The 23,666-nt window shown below is 40.3% G+C and overlaps 2 protein-coding genes across 3 annotated transcripts in view; both read left to right on the forward strand.

Moving 5' to 3' along the window:
• Positions 1-386: 386 nt before the first annotated feature.
• On the forward strand, positions 387-6,182 carry clic5a (chloride intracellular channel 5a). Of its 2 annotated transcripts, none has more exons than XM_068649988.1 (6): positions 387-871; positions 3,737-3,846; positions 4,504-4,629; positions 4,704-4,810; positions 4,891-5,060; positions 5,120-6,182. In XM_068649988.1, exons 1-6 carry the CDS (start codon positions 413-415, stop codon positions 5,282-5,284), a joined length of 1,137 nt encoding a protein of 378 aa, XP_068506089.1. In that variant the 5' UTR covers positions 387-412; the 3' UTR covers positions 5,285-6,182. The 2 variants fall into 2 exon arrangements, with proteins under 2 accessions (XP_068506089.1, XP_049610073.1); XM_049754116.1 differs by lacking the exon at positions 387-871 and adding an exon at positions 2,389-2,640.
• Positions 6,183-7,436: 1,254 nt separating this feature from the next.
• mgat5 (alpha-1,6-mannosylglycoprotein 6-beta-N-acetylglucosaminyltransferase) overlaps positions 7,437-23,666 on the forward strand; it is a 29,683-nt gene continuing 13,453 nt past the window's right edge. The window contains exons 1-10 of the mRNA XM_049754086.2: positions 7,437-7,604; positions 10,733-11,167; positions 12,110-12,265; positions 16,108-16,184; positions 16,276-16,365; positions 16,800-16,871; positions 17,785-17,946; positions 18,221-18,390; positions 18,494-18,628; positions 21,459-21,592. Of these exons, the coding sequence (XP_049610043.1) occupies positions 10,927-11,167; positions 12,110-12,265; positions 16,108-16,184; positions 16,276-16,365; positions 16,800-16,871; positions 17,785-17,946; positions 18,221-18,390; positions 18,494-18,628; positions 21,459-21,592 (1,237 nt within the window). The 5' untranslated portion in view covers positions 7,437-7,604; positions 10,733-10,926. The remainder of the gene's footprint in view (positions 7,605-10,732; positions 11,168-12,109; positions 12,266-16,107; positions 16,185-16,275; positions 16,366-16,799; positions 16,872-17,784; positions 17,947-18,220; positions 18,391-18,493; positions 18,629-21,458; positions 21,593-23,666) is intronic.

Genomic DNA, 23,666 nt, shown 5'->3' on the forward strand with positions numbered 1-23,666 from the left:
AATTTGCCCATTTAATCACTGCAAATCCTCTTTCAGATACGATGACAAGGCCTTTCTTTGTGAGCTTGCTGTCATTGGCTATTGCACTTATAATTGTAACCTTAAAGGAAGGCACAATCCACAATGCTTTTATTGTAGTTAAGTGTTTAGTAGGATTAATGAGTTTAGATGAGGAGAAACCTTATGGTTGTCACTCAAATTAGATCATCAAGTTTGTCCTTTTCAAAGACTGTGAATGCTGCATTCTCCTTTACGGACGACCATTTTCCTTAGTTGGCACTACTTGTCTACAACTGAGTCCAAAGTCCTGGAATGATAGATGATAATGTCAATATAAAGTTGGCATCACACTCACGTCAGTGTGCATCTTGATAGACTCAAGGTAACCTGTTTCGTGTCCTCTTCATTCGCCATGGATCCTTCAGAGGAACACATTTATGAGCACCCAGAGATCTACCAAAACCAGACACCAGCTGCTATATACGAGTCGCCTTACGATGAGCCCTCAAGTCAAGCACCAGAGTATCAAAATACTGGATGGGCTTTTGGAAGAGTACCAGATCCCCCATTGTTTCCAGCACCCGCTGCACCAAACAAGGAATCCTGCAAAAATTCTTCTTCATCTTCCTCTTCACATTCTGACAATGAAGAGAAGGAAGAGAACAAGTGCTGTACGGAGGAAAAGATGGAAATTGTAGAGAGTATCAAAGAGTCACATTTTGAGAGTGTGTCTCCAAAGATGGAGGTGGACAGTAGGAACTTGGAACGCATAGTTTCATCATCAACATCTTCAACCATATCTGAGCAAGAGACACCCAAGTCGAACCAAGAGTCTGAGAAGGACAAGCCTAAAGTCACTTTGTTTGCTAAGGTGGGTACGAGATGAGGATTTTTCTTTTTTGTACAGTATAAGCCACTGGTCGTGAACTGAATTTTTAGGAAAGGTGCCTTGATACAACTTTTAAGCCCCATTTGGCGTTGGTTACTCCTAACTAACCTTTACTGAAGGATATTATCCACATTTCTCTACGACAGTGACATTTGAAGCAACAGTTCATCAACGTAGTTGACAGTGTACGCGAGGACACTCTACTTATACGCTCAAGACTTTAAAAAAAAAAAAAAAAAATTAAAACACCAACAACAACAAAAGTAATAATTCTTTTTTTCGTCAAAAGTGGATAGTCAATGAAGCCAAGAAATATCCATTCAAACCATATATTTTTGCATTTCCCTATAACTGTATTCTGAATGTGCCAATCCCCTCCATGGACTCCAGTTAGTCAATTTATGCTTCCACCATGTAGACCATGTGTCTCTCCTTCTCTAAATTTAAAGGCAAAAGAGCTGCCTCCATTCGCTGGGAAATAAGTCAGCTGTGTTCACTCCCACTACGGAGCAAACGCCCGTTTCTAACTAACAGAGATTACGAAAATACCAACAGAAAAAAACAACTTCACCCATAAATGCAATTAGACTGTGCAATGTGCTAAACTTGCAGTTGGCAGTAAATAGGGCCCTTATGGTCAAGGAACGAACATTTCAAACAAAGGGGCAAAGCAGCTGATGTAAATGTGGGCTTATACTCTTCGGCATCCAAGCCAACAACAGAATTAAATCTAATATGATGTATTGCAGTTCTACACCACTGACAACTACGAATAAACATATAAATAATGTTGAATCAAAATTGAGCTTAATTATAGGCAAAATGTTTAATTCAGTAGAAGTCTGGATTGCATGAAATTGTTCAAATATACTACTATACAATGAAGATAACATCACTTGGGCCAAGGTGCAAAGTCAAATACCTAAGCCATGTTTATTTGTACGTGAGGTTGATTTTATTATTGTTTTGACGTTAATCTTATACCTGTCAGCCACCTTCACATTGAGTTGCAGTGCGTGTGTTTCGCATCAGAGGGAGTGGCTATGATTCCAAATATAACTTGAACTGGGGAGAATGTTCTGTCCAGCAGCTTCGAGAGTCATGTGATCACTCATTAACCAACTGCTGTCATTGTGGCATCAGCCCTTTTTCTACGCTAAAGTCCAAATGGGTCTTATAAATCTGGCACTTTGAACACTCCAGTGTTGTAAATTTCACTAATACAATGGGAGGTTGAATTGCACAAGAGTGAAGGTGACTTATTTGTAGCGTTCCATGTTGTAAAAGGCAATGTGCTGCATCGTGGAGCAAAATGATTATCTATAAGTGAGTCAAATGAGCATTCATGTTTTACTGTCAACTGCTCTTTTTTTTTTTAGCCCACCCTGGCTCAACCCAGGGGGCTATTTTTGACTGACATGTCATGCCCCACCGTTGAGCCCATGGGTACAAACTGAACACCTCTCCCTTCTCCCTATCACTTACACTTACACTTACACACACACACGCACACACACACACACACACACACACACACACACACACATCCCTGGTGGTCATCAGCTGACTGTGACAGAGCCGCTATAGCGCCAACCAAGCTACACTTAATGGACGTGGAGTAGAATCTGCAAACACAAATACACACTTGTGGAGCGGAGGCGCACAAGCAGCAATTTTTGTGTGTCTGTTTGAGTATGACCGATATTGCAGCGGAGGAAGATAAGGACCCAGACATCGAATTGTTCGTCAAGGTGGGGTGTTATAAGTGTGTGTGCAACAATGCAAATACAAAGATAATGTAGGCTTTCTGTTCTGTACAGGACATGTTTTTGTTATGTTGATTTCCCCCTGTGTGAACCTGACACCCACATGCATGGGCAACCACTCTCTATCCCTCTCACTAAATTATTACCAGAGTACTTTCTTTGTAGAACGCTGCAGCTTTAAATAGCCTTATATGAAGAGTCTGTAAGTGGTTATTTTCTGACGACCTACTGACAAATAATGATGCTCGGCTCCTTACTACGAATAAAAATTGATGAGACAACATATCAGACCCACATCACTTTGCGTTCAAAATTTAATTTTATTTGACAACAACACAGAATGAGGAAGTTATACAATCATTCTGGTACAGCTTTTGAGCTAGATCTCATTTGACCGTGTACCTAACATTGTGCTTGCTACTTTGAAAATCCTATAAATATTTCTTACCTTCCTTATAATAGCAATAATAGTAATATGCTACTGACAGGAATTTCTCTGGATTAGCTAAAGTTTGTTAAATTATTCACAATCATTCCACATATTTCCTGCATATCAAAAACAGTAACTCATCTTGTCTTTGTACGTGTCATGCAAGAGGATGTTAATGCTATGATTTCCTTATTTTGTTTGTTTTGCTTGCATGTGCAACTTTTCGCTGCTGACACATGAGTAACATACTTATGTCTGCAGACTAATTCGATGCATTTGATGTATTAGTTACTATTTTGAGTGAAAATCATAGAAGCACTGACGATTGTCAGGTTAAGGTAAAGGTGGCAAAGTCTCAATGGAAAACCACAGGAAAAAGTCATTGTGAGCAGTCAGGCAACTAATGGAAGCGATGTGGATTATTCATGCTGACTTTAGGCTCGTGTTACACGTCCTGTCTCACACACACCACCCGGTTTCCCTCGTACAAAAAAGGGCACTGATTCATCTTCTTTTTAATCCCTCTGTGTAGTCTGTGCTAACAGAAACAAAAGATACTCCTTTACTTGAATTTTGAACCCATTACTGACAAATCCCAATTGTGTGTGTGCGTGTGTGTGCTTGTGCGTGCGTGTGTGTGTGTGCGCGCAGGCTGGCAGTGATGGGGAGAGCATTGGAAATTGTCCATTCTCACAGCGTCTTTTCATGATCCTTTGGCTGAAAGGCGTGGTCTTCAATGTCACCACAGTTGACCTCAAAAGGTAGTAGTCATAATGGCACAACTATCAATCATTGTTGTTTCCTTTGTGCCCATCGCACCTGATAATATGGTGTTTGAAACTCGAAAGTCGACTAAACTTTACGCCTACTGGGACCACAGCTAACTAGTATTGGCGCAGATAGTGTAATGCAATTTTGAAAAAAACAGACTGATTTGGAGGGTGTGCAGCGATCAAGGACAATCGATCAGGTTAGGTGATCAATTGTCAGATCCATAAGCTCCCTTAACAACTTTAAATTATCCAACCGTGACGCTCTGTTTGCAGTTCCTTATAGGCCTAAATATACTTTTGACCACTTGCATGGACTTAAACAAATCAGCTTCTGCTTATGATATGTCAAGGTCTGCACTTGCGAGTCAATTTTAAAGGGAATGACAGAATTGACTGACTTTATACACATAATGGCACAAAAACATTTACACACATAATGGTGCAAAATATACATTTTTAACTGTATCAGGATGTGTGTGAAAATGCTAATTACAAATTTGCAAAAAAATATACTGTAGTCATTGTCGGTAGGTGGTAGTTAAAATGTCAGGATATTATAGAACCTAATGTATTTACAAAAATAAAAACTGCATATGCATCAAGATAAGGAACACAGTGTAAAGGACGTGTTTTCTTTCTTTTTAGGACACCAGCTGACCTTCACAACCTGGCCCCAGGGACACACCCACCCTTCCTCACATTCCAGGGGGAGGTGCTAACTGATGTCAATAAAATAGAGGAGTACTTGGAGGAAATGCTGGCTCCACCCAAGTAGGCCTCACACACTCACTCACATGCACTCAGACGCACACACCTCCTCCAGGTAAAAAATGTCTCTTCTTCAGGTATCCCAAACTTGCAGCGAAGAACCACCAGTCCAACACAGCGGGAAACGATGTGTTCGCCAAGTTCTCAGCTTACATTAAAAACACAAGTCCCAATAAGAATAAGGGTGAGTCGAACCAGTATATTCTGTAAGCATTATTATCCCGCTGCTTCCATTCTCTTTTTACCTTGTAACGTGTTCATCAGCATTAGAGCAGAATCTTAACAAGGCTCTAGTAAAACTGGATGAGTATTTGATGAACCCGCTACCCAATGAGGTTCATCTTGTCGATGGAGAATCTACACGCAAATACCTGGATGGTGATGAGCTGACGCTGGCTGACTGCAACCTCCTTCCCAAACTTCATGTTGTCAAGGTAATTTGAAGTGATGTATCTACCTTGGTGCCTGCGTTGACATTGCTTCTAACTTTCAGGTGGTGGCGAAGAAGTACCGCAATTATGACATCCCTTCCCAGTATAGAGGTGTGTGGCGTTACCTTGGCAACGCCTACAGCAGAGATGAATTCACCAACACGTGTGCAGCTGATGTGGAAATTGAGCTAGCCTACAAGGATGTTGCTAAAACACTCGGGAAATGAGCTGCGAAATCCCTGTCATACTTTTTATAATGGTAAAATTGTGCATCTGACACGATTTATTGTTGTGCGTCTGAAAACAGACCAATTTGCAAATCAGATGCCACGTTATGGCAAAATAATTGTTGAATCCTTGTTTTCCTACAATTAACTCGATAAGAATATCGCTAGAGTATTTTTGTGAACGAATACACTCTCTTATAACCGAGCAAAATGCACTAAATGATTTTTTTTCATCTTTCTTCAGATGGAATGATTTTCACTTCTATATCCCTATGTCCGCTTTCATAGTTGACAGACTCGACTGTAAAAGCCAGTTAAGTTTGTATTTGATAGAATGGGTTCAACATTTGCACACGCACAAATAAATGAGAAGTTTAGTGCAGTAGGCTTTCACATTGCATTGTATTCTGTGTTTCTGGCTGGGCATAAAAATTCTCCCTTTCTATTCTGCTGCAAATTATGTATAGCAACGTGAATGGGAATTTTTGTCAAAATGTAACTGCGTTGTTGTTTTGCACTGTTCTGCAGCTGTGTCAGCTGGTTATGGATGTAATGTGATTTAAAATGCAGAGATGATCTGAAGTACTTACTATGTTCTTAAAAAAACAAAAAACAAAGACAATGAACTTCATTGCATTTGTATTCATAGAAATGATTTTCCCTTGTAATGATTATGGCACTCTGTAGAAAAAACTCCTGAATGATCCGTTCAATCTTTGACAGATAATTTTCTCAACAAGTTGTTCCCAAAGTAAATTTCAGTCATGAAATGCTACTGTAGCCATGCACCCATTTAGTAGCTAAAAGTGATAATACTGACAATGCTGTTAGCCAAGACTTATTTGTTCTTCAAACACTTCGCTTTGTTTTTGGATTAAAAACGACAATGCTTGCTTCATATTAGTTCTCTGGTCGCTTGAAGATGGCGGCTCTTCGCCCAGCCTATAAAGAGGAGGCAGGAGCGCTCATTGTCAAACTAATGAAAGACGGATTTGCCTTGGGCCCCTCAGTATGTGGGCTTGGATGGGGGTTGGTCCACAGCATAAAACAAATACGCCTCTAAAATGAGTCAATCTCACCAGGACAAGAAAGAACTGCTGTCAAATATATTAGTAGGTCTCAATCCGTCTAGTATTTTTTGTGCATGCATGCCATCGACGTAAAATTAAGACACTCCTGGGTTATTCCTGGGTTGTCCTCTGAGCCTTCACCTAGTGCCCGGAACATCTCACCAGGGCGGTGTCCAGGAAGAATCCTGATAAGATGTCCGAACCACCTCACCTGGCCCCTCTCAGCATGGAGGAGCAGCAGCTTGACACTTGAACTCCTCTTGGATGACTGAGCTTCTCACCTTACCTCAAAGGAAGAACCCAGACGCCTTAAGATCAGCTCCCTCTTCCCCCTTTTCTCCCAACAAAGCCGTACCCCCTTGGCCCCTGCCTCAGGGAGTGAGCCCATGGCTGTTGCGCGTGTGCGCGCGCGTGTGTACGCGCGTGTGAGACTGTGTGAGCGTGTGTGTGAGTGTGTGTTTATGTTTGCATGGGTGCGTGCGTAAATGCGCGTGCGTGCTTACGCGTGTGCATTTATACACGTAAAATTAGTGTTGTCTTAAACGGCGTATTTCCGTTTTGCAAATCCGCCGCATTTTTTTCAAAAAATAAATAACAATGCCCATTTATTTTCGTACTAGTGGTAAATATTTTCATGACAATCCCATAAATACAACTGTGCAGTAGCCACTGTAATTTTTAATAGCTGGCCAGGAACCCTCGCCCCCAAAATGTGCCCGACACTCAGTTTGACCCACCAGAATCATCAGCTTTATTTCTTTGCTTTCAAACGCAAGAGGGCCCACTTCACCGCTCGGTGCGGATTGTATGTAGTCTGTTCCCAAACAGAAGGTGGCAGTGAAAACAGAGCATTCATTGAACGGATTCTCAGAGAGCGTCTGATGTTTTTTGTCACCGTGTTTGTGTTGAAACAATTTCAAAACGAATACAAACGATAGAAATCCCATGGAAAAATATAAACACGGCTAAAATATTTTAAAAGAAAATTGTCTAGTAAATATAAAAGAGTAAAAATCCTAATTGTGCCGGACGTGGTTTTACGCTTCCACGGGGGGTTGACACTTGCAGATGGTTCCTCTACTCGATTTTTGCTCGTGGGCAGAGCAAGGGAGGCTTGTGCGCTGTATCTGGAATTACAAACCAGGCGGGCCAATTCGCGATCCCCTTCGCCGTTCTTTATGGATGCTTTATCAGTCCATTCCCGATTGAGCCGCCTTGCAATTGACTCTCAACACAAAGTGACACATGAGGTAAGGTGGTGACACCCGTCTTGCTCGTTCTGCGCTTGTTGGCTTGTCATTCGCGGCGGGGGGGTTCTCGTTTCGTCATGGAGTGAGCGGTGGTTAACCAAGGCTACTTCCACCCTCCGACTTGCTGTTGTCGCCCAAGAAGGCTGAACTGTAGCTGACCAAACACGCCTTTGCGCAACTAAAAGGGGCTACCACCACCGCTATGCTCGCGTTAATGCTTGGTCGTATTGACTGCTTGATGGCGCTGCTTGGCGTCGCATGCAAGCGGCCTCATTGTTTTTATTCTGCAGGTGTAGTAGCTAACGTAGCGTATTGGAAGATCTTCTTCACCCGCAGTAGCATCTTTCTGCAGAGAACACTGTATACTCATTTCGTATACTTTTTCGTACCATACTTGAACAAAATTGCTATCCCCTTGCATATTGTCCTTGCGACCTCGTGAGCATGTTTTATTCACCAGGGCGACTCTTTGTGATATTTACTTTGCTCTTTAAGTTCGCTCTTTAACAAAGTTCTGTTATTCGGTCATCACCTGCCAGGTGAGATGTTTGTTGTGTTGGCTTCAGAACCTGTCCTGTGATTCTGTGGCAGCCTTTGCACGATATCGTAATGTTTGATGCTTTAACTGCGATTCAATATTTACTCGGCTACACCTGCAAACTTACCACGGGTATGAGAACTTGGAAGAACAGCAAAACTCGTACCAGTCTATAAACAGGATAAGTCAGATGCTTGAGTTCAAGAATAGAACTCTATTGTCACTGTAATAGGTGCAATAAAATGTTGACTTGCATATAATTTTTGCAGTATCAGTCTATAAACAGGATAAGTCAGATGCTTGAGTTCAAGAATAGAACTCTATTGTCACTGTAATAGGTGCAATAAAATGTTGTTTTTCAGCCTGCAGCAGGCGACTAGCCAAAATAAATAAATGAAAAATATAAGACAACATACAAACAAAGTTTGTTGTACAGTTAATCGTGAGCATTCGTAGGTTAAATAATTTGCACTATTATATAATTCAGCGTGACCTAGCAGAAGCTTTAAGCTGCAGGCTTGAAAGCAATGCAGAGAATTATGAACATCAAGAGGTGATCTGCCATCACTAGCACTTCTGTCTTTACAAAGAACTCTTTCAGCCACCGAATACCTTGGGTGTTGTGACTGGGTGTTTGTCAATATTGTGTTCATTCTGTCATAGATTGTATCAGCTGCTGTGCAGAAGTTTTTTGATTTGATTCCGGTGCGAGCCTTCCTGTGTTGAGTTTACATCTTCTCACCGTGCTTGGCTTTCCTCTGAGTACTCTGGTTTCCTCCCACATCCTAAAAAACATGCATGGGAGGCAGATTGACCATTCCAAATTTCCCCATAGTACTAGGTATGAGCGTGGGTCGTGTGAGTGTGGCCTGCCATTGGCTGGCGACCAGTTCTGGATGTCCCCTGCCTACTGCCCGTCAGCTGGGATAGGCTCCAGCAGGCCCGTGAATCCTCATGAGAAAACGCAGTTTAGAAAATAGATGGATGGAAGGATATTCTATCATAAAGGCCTGATGTCTCGCAGTATATAAACTTGCGTTACGCTGTGACAATTTGTCAGTGCATCGAGCTTTCTTCCAAGTAGAGCGTCTACTTTTTTTCCCGTGTATTCTGTGTCAGTTATGTCTGCTTCTGGGTCCAAATCCTGCTCGTCACGTGACACTGGGATAATAAATCCTGGGGAAAAGAAAGGACATTTGCTTCAGAGGCGCGCATATATATATATATATATATATATATATATATATATATATATATATATATATATATATATATATATATATATATATATATATATATATATATATATATGTTACATTACATTATATGTGTGTGTGTGTATTATGTATGTATATATCTTACAGAGAAAACATACAGAATATTGCAGCGACATTGCTGTTGTTGTGAGAAAAATCCCCCACTTGATCACTTATTATGTATTTGATTACTTATAGTGTATTTTCCTCTGTCAGCCTTGCCAAAAGCAAAATGAAACAGAGTTGAGTTAGCTCCCGTGAACTAAAATAGCATGCATTAAGAGTTTGTAGAAGAAAAACTGTGTTATAGCTAAAAGTGCTCTCAATGCAGGTCCCTTCCATCAATTATGAAGCAGCAGTAAGGGAATAATCTATTTTCTGCTACCTGTCACACAGTGTCTCTCCTCTGAATTTACACTTGCCAGGGAAAGTTGAGTTTATACAACAGGTGACTGTTACCGTGTATGATAAGCACCCGAGTGTAATACGCTCCCCCCCTCAAATTTACTGTAAAATGTTTTTTGTTCTCTCTACCCATGTATAATATGGTGCCATGATTTGCTGGTATCTATTATTATCATTGAGCTGCATTTGTGCATTTTTTTTTCTCAGAATTCTGACTTTAAAGTCAGAATTCTGAGAAAAAAAATGCACAAATGCATTCTGAGAAAAAAAGTCAGAATCATGTCACCCCTCGTTTTTTTTTTTTTTTTTTTCTTCACTGGCCCTAATCCTCTTCCGTACTAATGTGACGTATATTCCGGAGCAACTTGTAGTATGAAAAATACGGTATATACCGTTTTGGCCCGAATATAAGATGATGTTTTTTTGCATTGAAATGACTGAAAAAGTGGGGGTCGTCTTTAATTCGGGGTGTTATATTCGGGGTATTATGATCGTGTGCGTCTTTGACACAAAGTGAGTGTGTCGGTCAGAACACCCTCCTGTGTTCTGACCGACATACGGGGGCGAAAAGAGCATAACCATCCGAGCCAACCCCCAACAATAGCAGTAGCAGTTTGCATTATTTTATTGCAATGTTTTTCCTTATTCAGATTTGTTTCAAGACTACAGTTAGACTTAAGTTTGAGTTTGAGACCCCTGTTTTACAGTACCGTATTTTCCACACTATAAGGTGCACTTAAAATTTACTCAAAAAACCACAGTGCGCCTTATATATGGACCAATTGATGAATTTGTTGCTTCTGGGTCCAAATCCTGTATTAAAAATGCCCGGGAGCCACTTTATGCACAATTTCCAGTTACTGATTGATAACACAGCTGTTTTATCAATGATCATCTAACCTGGTCCCCCTCTGTCTTTTCTCCTGTAGAATGAAGAAGGTTGGAGCCTGAGATGCTGCGTTGTCATCAACATAAGCCAAAGAAGGAAATCACATTAGTGAGGATCCGTGCCCAACAAAAATCACAGCCCCACAAACAGACAGCCATGCCTTACTGCCCCACCTGCACCAGTGCAGCTCTCCTGTAGTTTAACCAGTGACCTTCCACTCGCTGTCTCGTGAGCATGGCTACACCCTTCTTGTGGAAGCTGTCGTCCCAAAAGCTTGGCTTTTTCCTGGTCAGCTTTGGATTTATCTGGGGCATGATGCTGCTACACTTTACCATCCAGCAGCGAGCCAGCCATGAAAACAGCGCTATGCTCCGGCAACAGATCCTGGATCTCAGCAAGCGCTACATCAAGGCACTAGCTGAGGAGAACCAAAGCGTCATGGATGGGCCTTATGTGGGCACCATGACAGCTTATGGTGGGTAATATTCACAAGAGCAAAATGTCATACATAATCAGGGATTAAACGCAGAGTTTTATTTGTCATATTTTATAGGTGTATATCACAGAAAACAAATGTCACAAGATGAGATGTCTCCTGAGATCCAGTCCACGATAATGAGATGAGATTTTTGCAAAATGTCTCGTATAAAATCATGCTGAATATAAATGTTCTAGTTTCCAACTTTTTACTGAGCAGAGCGCAAGAAAAAGAATGATCTAGCTCTCAAGTTGAAATGTGAACATAAACACATTTGTTACAGGCTCGTTTTTTCCAACGCTGTTGGAATAACAGCTGCAGCTGAGATCATTCCTTTTACTGAAAAGTTCAACAAATAAAAATACTTTCATTCTGCCAAACATTGAGCAAATAGCATTAATGTGGGCCACCATATCAAGACATCTATGGTGCCTGACAATGTCCACAATTAGTTGGTGCATATTGGATGTCAAAGGTGCTGCTGTTGTTGAGAAAAAAAAAGATAAATTATGTGGTGCCTGACATGTGCATACAAGCAACTGTGATACCTGGCTAAATTCAAGACCAAGATAAATATGTTGTGTGCACTCAGCCTCATTTATCACCGCTTCCAAGTTGCATGAGTTGTCGGTCACAACAGCGACTCCATGATTTGATATAGAAAGTTCTAAATTGGTGACAGCTAACTTTAGAACATCTGCTACATTCACTCCGGTGCAAGTCTCAGAACGAGGGTGAGTCAAAACAATACAAAAAGACAGCCTGAACAAAATAGATGTCCTACTGCGCAAGGACGTAAAATCTATTGGCGTTGTAATAACGTGAGATCTCATAGTACGAAATCTTGTCCCATCCTTACTATCTACCGTATTTATTGGTTGAGTTTAAAACCAAAAAGAAAATGTTGTGCCTGACTCTAATTGACCCCATTTATTCCAGACTTAAAGAAGACCCTTGCAGTACTGCTAGATAACATCATGCTAAGGCTGGACAAGCTCGAATCCAAGGTTGACAACATCTACAATGGCACAGGAAGTAATCTGACCAATGGCTCAACACCAAGCTCCAACAATCCAGAAAAAGTCAATGTGGCAGGTAAGTGTCACTTTGGATTATGAGCAAGGTTTATTCTTATAGTGATTGTAGTCATTGGATTGACAAGTCTGACACGTAAGCGGTCCGTGGCGCAAAAAAGGGTTAGGAAACGGCTGCGCTAAATCATTTGGCAATCCATTCTTTCGCAAAAGTAAACAAAATGAAGAATTGTGGGATATATTGGCACTGGAACTGTGCACAAATGAGTCATAATTCACCAGTATGATACCAGAAACAATGAGTAACAGCAGAAATTAGCACCATACTAATTGGTATAGGACAGCTAGAAAACACACAGCCTGCAAGGCCAAATCCAGACTATAAAGAGGTGAAATTAAAAAGATATTGATTCCAAGTTGATTATCAATATTGCTAATGACCTGAATTCCTTATCAGTTGTCTCATTTTTCTGATAAGGTGAGGGGAATGATACAATGCAAATGAGTTTGTTTGCTTCAACAGTGCGTTATCCACACCATATGTTGCCCAAAACGTTTTAATAAACCAGATATTCAATTATTTAAAATTGTATTTAAACACTCTGTTGTTGAAGCGAAGCCGTAGAAACAGAAGTGGGATATTTAGAATTCAATCTGCCAGGAAAATGCTCTCACAGGGCCTTCTTAAATTTATGTATACGATGGCTTGTGGTCTTCATTAGCCTGTTTACTTTCCCAGTGTCCAGATCAATAGTCGTAATTACACGTACAAAAAAAAAAAAAAACACTCAGTGCAAATAAATGCCTGAGGAATGCTGTCATCACCAACCCACATCCTTCTAAATTATCAAAAAGGAAGTTGCAAAACACCAAAAATAGGTGCTTGTGTGATGCAGTACCCTCCTCACGTAGTTTTAATTTGCGGCCGATAAATCAAAGTTGCACTGTTTTTCATAAAATCACATATAGTAACTCTCGATATAATATATATAATTTACTATTTTGTCTGCTCTCAATGTTGAATTCATAATCCAACTCCTCACTTGGTTGTTCACTGCATTTCTCTTGCATCACTTACAAGAAATACATACAAGTTTCCGTAGCACTGGCCCTCAAGAGGAACAGAAAACATTTCTCAGTAAGCTTAGTGTGTTCATCAATGACCTTCTTTGCTTAAATTCAAATTCCCACCACAATGGGTTCCTCAGTCACATGACATAAGCCCTTTGGTCACATCGCTGCAGCTTCCTGTACAAGTGGAAAAAGAGAGAAACGTGAGCCAGAGCTTAGCAATGACTGCACCAAAGCATGATTTTCTTGTGTCCCTGACCTACTCTCATTTTCAAATCCTGCATCCGTCACGTGAATTTCTTTTAAAGAGCAAAATCTGTGATTAACAGGTTGCTGTTGCACAAAATTTATTTTGGACATGTTTTAGCAAGGGCTGAGAGAGAAAAGAAGAGACCCTGGATTATTGTAGTCCAGAACCTTACTGAGAGCACCGCAGGGTTTTTTTTCCCCATTTTATTTTCTATTCTGGGAAGCCCCTTTGCTTTAATAAACAGCTGCATATTTGCCTTCTGGTGGACAGCTTTTCTCAAGTACCAGTGAGTGTTTCTGGTGCTATGAGATTCTATTGCCTCTTCATGATTTTCGCTAGATAGGATCTGTAACAGAATTCCCCAGCCTTCCTTTCCTTCCGCTCCCACCCTTAAGTGCCTTACAACATTTGGACTTTGACTGTGGCTGTAGTCAAGTCAAGGAGACAGAGTTGTTTAACTGCCAAACTTCTCCCAAGGAATAAAACCAAAGATTGCAGTGGTTGTTGCATTAAACCAAGATGATGTCTGATGAAGTCTATTTTTTCAAAAATACTACTACCAAAGCTGTAGCATTGACACATTAGGTTATTTAGGGGGGATGTTTCACTTCTGACAGCAGCTGCGTAGTATATGAGGAACACAAGAGAATAAAAAGCAAACCGCATTTAACATAAACCAGATGACCTAAATCAATTTGGGATTTGTCAAATTATGATCTCATTTGTTTTGTCAGTTTTTTTATTTTGCTGGATTGCTACATCACCCTTTAACTCACTTTCACTTCCTGGTGCCATCTTTCTTTCTATTGCTTTTATCAGTTTTATGACTCTCTGTTTTAGCTCCAACCTTGAATTTTGGTTTGTTACACCCATCTGCCATCATGGCACCCTAGTCCAGGGGTGTCAAACTCGTTTTTTTCGCGGGCCACATTGTAGTCATAGCTTCTTTCGCAGGGCCATTATAACTGTCAACCCAAATAAATGTATGAGCTACTCATATTATATACAGTAAAAGCTACAAAACAAACTGACAAATAACTCGTTTTCAATTCAGCCGAGTAAAAACTGGTCAAATATTTAAATATATATATATTATTAAAAGTGAAGACAATTTGCAATTCTAGTTACGACACACAAATTTGGTGCAAAATTTGTCTTAACGGGCCACATCAAATTATGTGGCGGGCCGTATCTGGCCCCCGGGCCTTGACTTTGACACAGTGCCCGAGTCAATGCTAACAAGCTCATTTCTGCATGATCTGAATAAGCTTTTTGGTGGCCATCATAGACAATCAGTCATTCACTCTAGAGAGGTGAAGGAGGCTAGTGTATTTCAACCTACACCTCCTCAATATTTGAATCTGAAGCGTGCTATATTTAGCTGCTTCACAGCAGTGGGGCCCTTCCGCTTGATTAAAGAGAGAGGAAGATTTAGCACTCCCTGGTTGACTGGGAAGAAGATAGAACATACGTATAGCATCTTATTTTATTCCTGTTATGGACGGCAAAGGAATGAGCAAATGGACAGACAAACGGACAGACATGGAATGATTCAGATGGGTGTGTGGCCACATCCCTTATTTCCAGGGATGGAGGTGGTTTCACATCTTTATTTATTCACTGATTTCTTCAAAACAAATTGATAAAACTGAAAATGCAAGCATCCTGGTTGATAATAGTTTATTTGATAAAACATCATCCCGGCCAGATGAGCCCCTTAACTCTACTTTACCAAACCTTACGTTCAGTCACAATTAAAATCCTGTTTCAGTGTTGTGCGTATTAAAGACCAAGTCTAGTATTGAAATGACCAAGTTTCATTTCCTTGTGAAATGCTTAATTCCTAGACCCTACATATTTTTCATGTCAATCAAAAAGATGACCAAACTGCAGACATTGTCGTCATCCTAAAATGCCAGCTTCATGTTTATGCTATCAACTGCAGTCGTCGTAGATGACCCATTATGAGTCACATTCTGCTTGGTTTGGATGTTCCCATTCTCCTGTGACAAGCAACATGATTTGAAGATTTTGTAAAAAACATGGAATGAGCCGTTCACCCAACACCTCTAAAATCGTTCATAAATATCTTCAGGGAAAATAACTGCTGATTACTAATGCACCGATCACCTAAATTCAAGGAAATCCACACCCCTAATTTTTTCAGTGTGTGTATAATTTTTGTTGTTCACATTTATTTGATAAGATACAGGGCATTATAATTTTGGCCATGATAGGGTATCAAATTCTTAAACTCTGTGATTTGAGCAGTAAGACTTAACATTGTCTTCATTTAGCATTCAGCAATGGCTGGCATACCGTTCTGTTGTAAAGGTCTGTTGGTTTTAATATCTCTAAAGGGCATCCAAAAAGATGATCTTGAATCCAAACCTGCTTTCAAGCTATGTCTGTGTAGCCATCGGCCATATTAGCTTTCCACAGATATTGAGAATGTACCGCGACAAGATTTTTCTTCCTTGCCCAAGTTTGAAATATGATGTTCCTTGGACAATAAAATGATTTGTAACCAATCCCCTTGACCTTATTGATTTTCATTCCCTTTCCATCGCTGTTCTCATCAGATCTTCTTAATGGAGCCCAGGAAAAGTGTGAGCTGCCGTCTTTGGATGGATTTCCTCATTGTGAGGGCAAGCTCAAGGTAAAATCAGTCTACACACCAAACAGTCACTGTGATTTATGCAAGTCGACAAAATGTTTTTGTTCTTTTTTTCTTTTAATTCCTAATTTAGTGGATGAAGGAGATGTGGCGCTCAGACTCTTGCTATACCAATTACGGTGTGGATGGATCCACCTGTTCCTTCTTCATTTACCTCAGTGAAGTGAGTACATACACTGCAAGGATGGCAGAAATGTAACAGGACCAAGATTTTTTTCTTTTTTTTTTTAAAAACTGAGATCATGTCCACAAACTATGATTAAAAATGAAATCAATCTGCATGTTGGCTTTTCTTTCAGTCCTCCGAACAGATAATTTGGTGTCACTTTCTTGATGTTTGTTTTTTTCAATAGTTAAGGTTAATCTAGTATATGAAACATTTTATCAAAAGGGTTTCTTTACATTGATGTTTTAATGCATGATAAAACTAGATTATTCTAATAATGAGGAAGTTTGTGTATAAAAAGAGCACCAGCTATTTCTGTTGAACTTTATGCTAGAATATGAAAGAGAACTGGTTTGCGTTACTCAATTTGTATGTGTTGGAATTTTGAGGAATGCGGTTCGTACCTGCAAGTGATCATTATTTTTTGGTAGGTGGAGAACTGGTGTCCTCATCTGCCTTGGAGGACAAAGCGCTTGAATGACGACATGGACAGGAGGAGGCAGGTATGGCACATGGAATGTTGCTTTTCTAGGGAAATTTGTATTAGTTCTATTCTTGCAGTCACCTTTCGCTTTGTTCATAATAAGCAGTTTTGCATCGCTGTTTGCTACGTAATGTGTTTTGCACCTCAAACAATGGCATCAAAACTGCGAATGAGCCAGGGTGTATATGACAAAATGCAGAGCTTCCCAATATTACAGAATCTCTACTTGTTATGCTTGTCACAGATCAAGATTGTTTCAAAAAGCTGCTGCTGAGAGCTCATTCGTTACATTTTAGACCATTTTGGATGGCTTAAAACAACGATATCAAATTAATTTTTTGGAGGTATAGTTTCCGTGATGACTGTGATCCCAAATGCAACAACGTAACAACATGCAATAGTCCCAGTCTCTCAATAGCATGAAAAAGTATAAGCAACTTCCACTGCCAAACCCAGAATTATGGGGCCTTGCGACTAATCGGGAATGATCTTAAATGGTCTTATCCATGCAGCAGTTCATTCAAATCCCACTTGGAGTGTTTCTTTGGGCTAACAGACCGCAGCATAAGTGCTGGGACAGAGAATGGTATAAGTGCTGGAAAAAAAAGTCCCAGTTTCACGGCTGTGGTTGAATCAATATTAATCACTCTTTATCCTCTCTGCACACATCAACAGACCTGATCTCTCTGTGGTGAGGAAGTACAATTGACAGGCTTTGGGGTTTTTATTTCAGATTCCGATTTTAATAGGTTCAGCAGAAATGATTTCCTGTCATTATTATAGGGGATGCTAATGTACCACTGCAACCTTGTCCTATGGCTCCATATACTTACCGATCATCTTCTCGTCTTTCACTCTGTCTTAGCCCAATTTATTGTATATACGGATAGTAATAGCCATTTCTGAGGATCCACGTTGTTTCAAATATTTAGGCGGAGATCCGGACCAGTTTTGAGGAACTATACCGTGTGATGTCTCAACGGGAGGAGTTCCGCTGGATGATGCTGAGGATCAAACGTATGGCTGAGCCATGGGTCCGTGCTAGTCGATCATTGGCCGCCAAGCAGAACCTGACCAAACGGAGGAGAAAGAAGGTAGCACACTGGTGCTAAAAGCTATAGTCCTTAATTCTTCATTTTAAAAAGTTGGGCAGGAATTTACATATTTCACCCTAGTGTAATTAACCTACATACCGATCAAGGATGGCCGAGCTGGTGCACAAGATGTACATTGTGCCTCAACAGGCCCATTTGTACCGCTGTAATGTGCAGTCGACCATCGAGCAAGGTTTTTCCTATGCATCTTCCCTGGAGTGTTGTGTCCTGACATTGCACCCTTGGATGACTTACTTTCTCTTTTTTCTATCAGGTTCTGGTGCACTTGGGTCTGTTGACAAAGGAGTCAGGCTTCAAAATAGCAGAAAATGCCTTCAGTGGTGGTCCACTGGGGGAGTTGGTCCAGTGGAGCGACCTCATAACCACGCTTTACCTGCTAGGTCACGATGTCCGCATCTCTGCCTCCCTGGCTGAGCTCAAAGAGTAAGTACACTAAAGTACACTTAGGGAGACATTTCTTTGTATCCTTCTGTTAAAGAAGGTATCCCATAGTTATTGCTAAATGGCTGCAAACATTTCTCTCCAGGATCATGCGGCGAGTGATGGGGAATAAGTCCAGTTGCCCCACTCAAGGTGACAAGGTTGTTGAGCTCATCTACATTGATATTGTGGGGCTCGCCCAGTTTAAGAAAACGCTTGGACCTTCATGGGTCCACTATCAGTAAGTAGTTTTATATTTTAAATTAAAACACTGAAATTTGCAGGTTTCTATTGTCAAGTGATTTAAATGCAATTAAAGTGCGAAAATTCACAGAGTTGAGTATACAATATAAATGAAATAAGAAATCTTGACATTGATGTGGCGCTGAATCTTTAAACGTGGAGGTGGTGCGGGGGGAATCATTGTTTGGAAGGGAAATCCCCTTACATAGAAAAAATCGGGTGGCTACATTTTGTCAGTGTTTTCCTTTCTTTGTTTTATCCACTGGGACTTAGCTGGTAACCCCTCTTAAACCTCCTAGCAACACTTGCAGTTTTTATCGCCTCTCTCTTCCTCAAAAATGAATTTATGGTCTATCTCAGAACTTTGAATTTCGATGCCAAGTCCGTCACTCAAACGCCTCTTTCATGCTTGTCTACGATTGCTTTTTTCAGCTCCTTACATTTTGCTTTGAAAAACAAATATTGAGTTCCGAGGCGGTTGTAGAGTCCAAATCTCCTGGTCTCTGCGTTGTGGAAATTAGTGCCAGGAGATGTGATTGTTTTTGACACTTAAACCTCTGCACAAAACACACGCCTGATGGGGGCACTAAAAGCTAAATTGTTACGTTAGCTTTTTAATCTGATTAGCTAATAGTAAGTGCGCAGCACGACCCAACTCACCTCAGCAGCAATGGGAATGAAGTGGCGGTCACTGCGCCCCTCCCAGCTATTTATACCCATGAAAAATAGGGGTGCTATTGAGCAATTAGATTTAAACAAAGGCAATCACATCAGTGTCCAAAGTAACCATGTTACTCATGCCGCACGCCCCACTACTTATATAAATGGCAATTTTTCAACATCTCTTTGTTTTCACTCATTGCACACCCGCTCATGTCGCTGGCCATTTTCAGACAGGACCGCTGCCCTGTTCTGAAAGAAATGCTGTTGTACGAACTTTGGTTCTCTTTTGTTTTGACTACCCAAACACCCGCTTGCAACATTTCTTGGAAGTCACAGAATTTGTCTTGTGTGTTGGCAAAACACACACTCACACATTCAGCATTTTGTCACGCTAATGCATCTCTACCTCCACATTGCATCGTCTTACTGCAGCTCAGAGACGAATTATCAAGTGGCCATTACTGAGAACTGCGTGATGCTTTTTAAAATGTTTTTATAACACATGCATTTTTTTCCTGCCCTTGAAGCTGCAGCTTAATGTTTTGTAGGTTTTGAAAATGTTTTATTCAAGCAAGACCTAAGCAAAATTTGCTTTTCCTGCTAATTACTGTAATCGTTGGATCTCTGCAGCCATTAAAATGAAAATCAAATAAACAAATTTGATATTAATCTACAATAATATGCTTAATTCATTCCACAAATGCAATATTAATGAGAATACAGCACATGCACTGAGAACATATTACTATAAACTCTAAGGAAAATTGTTGACTTCACTTCCCCTTCAAACGTGAGACTGTCCAACTGAAGAAAAGATGCCTTTTGGCAAAGACTTGTCTGTAAGCAAGCCGTTCAAAGCTTGTTCTCAAATGGGGGGTGCAATTTATGCTTAGCAATGTCAGCGCCATTTGCAACATGCTTGGATCATTACACTAATTGATAAGTGTGATTTAGCAGCTTGGTGATGAAGTGTCACTCCAAGAGTAACTTAACAATCAATGCTTTTTATACTCTTTACAAGGGCTCTCTTATTTTTATTTGGATTCAGGGCTAGCCAGCAGCAAACCCCTACATAAGCCCTCACAACCTTAAAACAAAATAAAGAAAAGACATTTTGGGCTGTAGTAGAGACAATGGATCTATTGTCTTCTCATCCATTACAAAGCAAACCAAAAGGCTGTTGGTATGCTTGTCAATTCTGTTTTCTGTCCACTTGTTCCATTGAGAACTGGAGGCGAGTTCTCTTTGTTTTTATTTGAAGTAGCACTCATCAGCTCATGCTGGCAGCAAAAAATAGCAGCAGTAAATCGGGGGAACTAATGCCCCTGTGGTTCCTCCTCTTTGTCACCAGCTTTTTTTGTTTCACGTTGAGATAGCACCGTTTACATCCGTTCCCTTTGTCAGAGTAAGGCGTAATCTAAAGTCCAGATGTTATCTAAGCTCCAGCTGTTGTTCACTCTATTATTTCCTCTGCTATTTATGTCCAAGCACTCAATGTTATTGCAAATGTAGATAAAATTCTATAGTGCTCCTACGATGATTGCCGATGTTTTTTGATTTATGATTGTAAATGTTGCTCCCTTGATCCATTTAGTCATTTCTACCAGTAAAATAATAATACACAATGTAGGTCTGCTCAGTGGTTACTTTACAACAATAAGACAAAAAATGAATCTTGACAAAACTGAGCTCGTCTCTCTGCTTATTTGGGTTTCTATTTTTATCTGTGGTTGTCCATCAATTTGAATATTAGGAACCATAACTAAATATTGACAGATATAATATTTTCAAACTCGTCATTTACACTTTTGGTGTTAAAACTTAAGCGTATGCCTCGCATTGTATTTACTGTACTAATTTTTTTAATATTTCCGACCATTCATGGAGAATCATCCAACTTCTTATACAGCATGTTTGTCCATTCACTACTCAGCCTGTCATGCTTGTTAAATAGCTTGAATGAGAAAAAATGTGTCGGAACAAATGCCATTGAAGTACTTCAAATTGGGTGTGGAACCAGAAACATTGACAATACGTCATGATATCCACCCTTGAACTAACAAAGAAAATACTTAATAACATCAGTGGTTTTGTTATATAACTTGTTTATATAACTGTTTTAGTCTCTGTTGCTGTGCACTAAACCTTTTTTGTCCTCTCTGCAGGTGCATGTTGAGGGTGTTGGATTCCTTTGGAACAGAACCAGAGTTCAATCACGCCCATTATGCCCAGTCCAAAGGTCACAAGACACCATGGGGGAAGTGGAACCTCAATCCTCAGCAGTTTAACACCATGTTTCGTAAGTCGAGAGAAAACCACACGCTATGAAACCCTCAACACAACACTTCCGATAACTGTCTATATGGTTAAAAGAAGAAATTTGAAAATGATGTAACATAACGGACAAAACTGCATTTAGATTCATGGCATAACAGAACCAAGTGTATCGAGGCAGACGAACCACCGCGGACTGATGGGCTTGCAGGGTTTAAATACCCGCCCTAATCAGCCGGTAACAAGGGCATAGTTGGCAACGATCAGCACTGATTAGCGTGTGCAGTTCTGCATTGCACAAGGATTAGCTTGTACTTGTTGTACCCACATTACTTCTGGGTGCCCCACCCCTGATTACAAACAACACAACTAATAAATAATTGTAAAACAAAAAAAATAGGAATATAGTTCTTTTCATATTTCATTTCATGCAAAGAAACTGTGGCAAATGTAGATAATTCAATCATTTTTCCATTTTCTGGAGTGCTCAACCTTACTAGCGTGTCCTGGAGCATATCCCAGCTAACTTTGGGCGAGAGGCGGTGTATATCCTGGACTGGTTGGCAGCCAATTACTGGGCACATACAAAGACGACCATTCTCTCTCACATTCACACCTACGGATAATTCAGTCTTCAGTTTACCCACCATGTTTTTGGAACGTGAAAGGAAGCCACAGTACCCAGAGAAAACAGAGCACAGCCCACATTTGCAAACTTCACACTGGAAAGTTGGTGCTTGGACTTGAACTCGTGACCTCTGAAGGTCAGGTGAATGTGCTAACCAGTCGGCCACTGTGCCACAGTTAATCAAGTTAGTTAAAAGCAAAACATTTTCTCCCTCTTCTGTGGCGGGTCAAGGTCCAGACTTATCACTTTGATCTTCAAGTATCTGCTTCAAAAATTGTCGTTACTACAAATTGCTGTTATTTTGGCCCTGAATGTAGAGAGCCGTTTTATTCTACTGTTGTGGCCCACCCCAAAATCTTGACAAATACTATTTTCCAAATCAATGGCAATTTCACTGAATTTCAAAATATTTACGACTTGTCATGAGTCCTTCAACTACATGACCGTCAATCTAATAAATCTATTTCATTTCACTGTAAATCAGCATTGGATTTTATTTCTTTTTTTTTTAAGACCCGCTGGGTGTCACCGTGGTCAATAAAAAGAAAAACGTAAACAGCTGAGGAGGCATTACATCAGCTTAAAAATATTGATTAGGCTGCCGAGAATGAGTGGTTGCTGGATGGTTTGACTGACAGTAAGCACGTTATAGGGGGAGTCCACTGTAATTGCTTGGAACAAGTAAAAAAAAAATCACTTCTTTCAATAAATTAAAGTTGACTAATTTCCAAGAAGCCCTTTTGACCTCTGTGTTGTTTAAACCTACAACCTGGTGGAGAACTTTTTACAGATAATAAATACATTGATGTTAATGAGTTAGTTTCAGGTATTTTGGCTTCATAAAGTTAAACAACTCATAAACAAACACTCAATTAGAATTGCTTGACAGGTCTTACTGCTTTTAGCTTCCTGTGCTCTAACCCGCACATGTGATACAAAGTTCCTGTAATCATATGGCAGAGCAGACAAAAGCCTCCATTGTGCAGAGCATTTCTTGGCAGTACAAAAGCAAATGGAACAAAATCTGATCCGCAAACAGACTGCATGCCAACTACTGACATTTGTAATCACTTGCAGCGTGAAGACAACCTTTCATCGTAGTAGTAGCACGTGTATGGCACCCTTCCTAGACAAAAAACAGCGTACGTCTTACTTAGTCTACACGTCCAGACAGGAAAGTGTGTCAGGCTCCTGAGTTAAGACAGACTGCATAACAGTTTACGAGAAATGTCCAAAAATCACATTGTACAAGTGAAACGCTTTGTAGAAACATATTATTAATCTCAAAACATTACATGCATTTAAGTTATGGACATCAGTTAAGATACATTTGAGATTTAGAGCAGGTGTCTTAACATGAACAGGATCCAACATTATTGTTTTCTCTGCAAAACCAATTTCCTTTGGAAAAGCCAACCAAAATTGGCCTCTGGTAAGTGAACTTATACCACAGCAACACCATAATGCTAGG

This window comes from Syngnathus scovelli, chromosome 2 (assembly GCF_024217435.2).
Source record: "Syngnathus scovelli strain Florida chromosome 2, RoL_Ssco_1.2, whole genome shotgun sequence".
Lineage (NCBI taxonomy): Eukaryota > Metazoa > Chordata > Actinopteri > Syngnathiformes > Syngnathidae > Syngnathus > Syngnathus scovelli.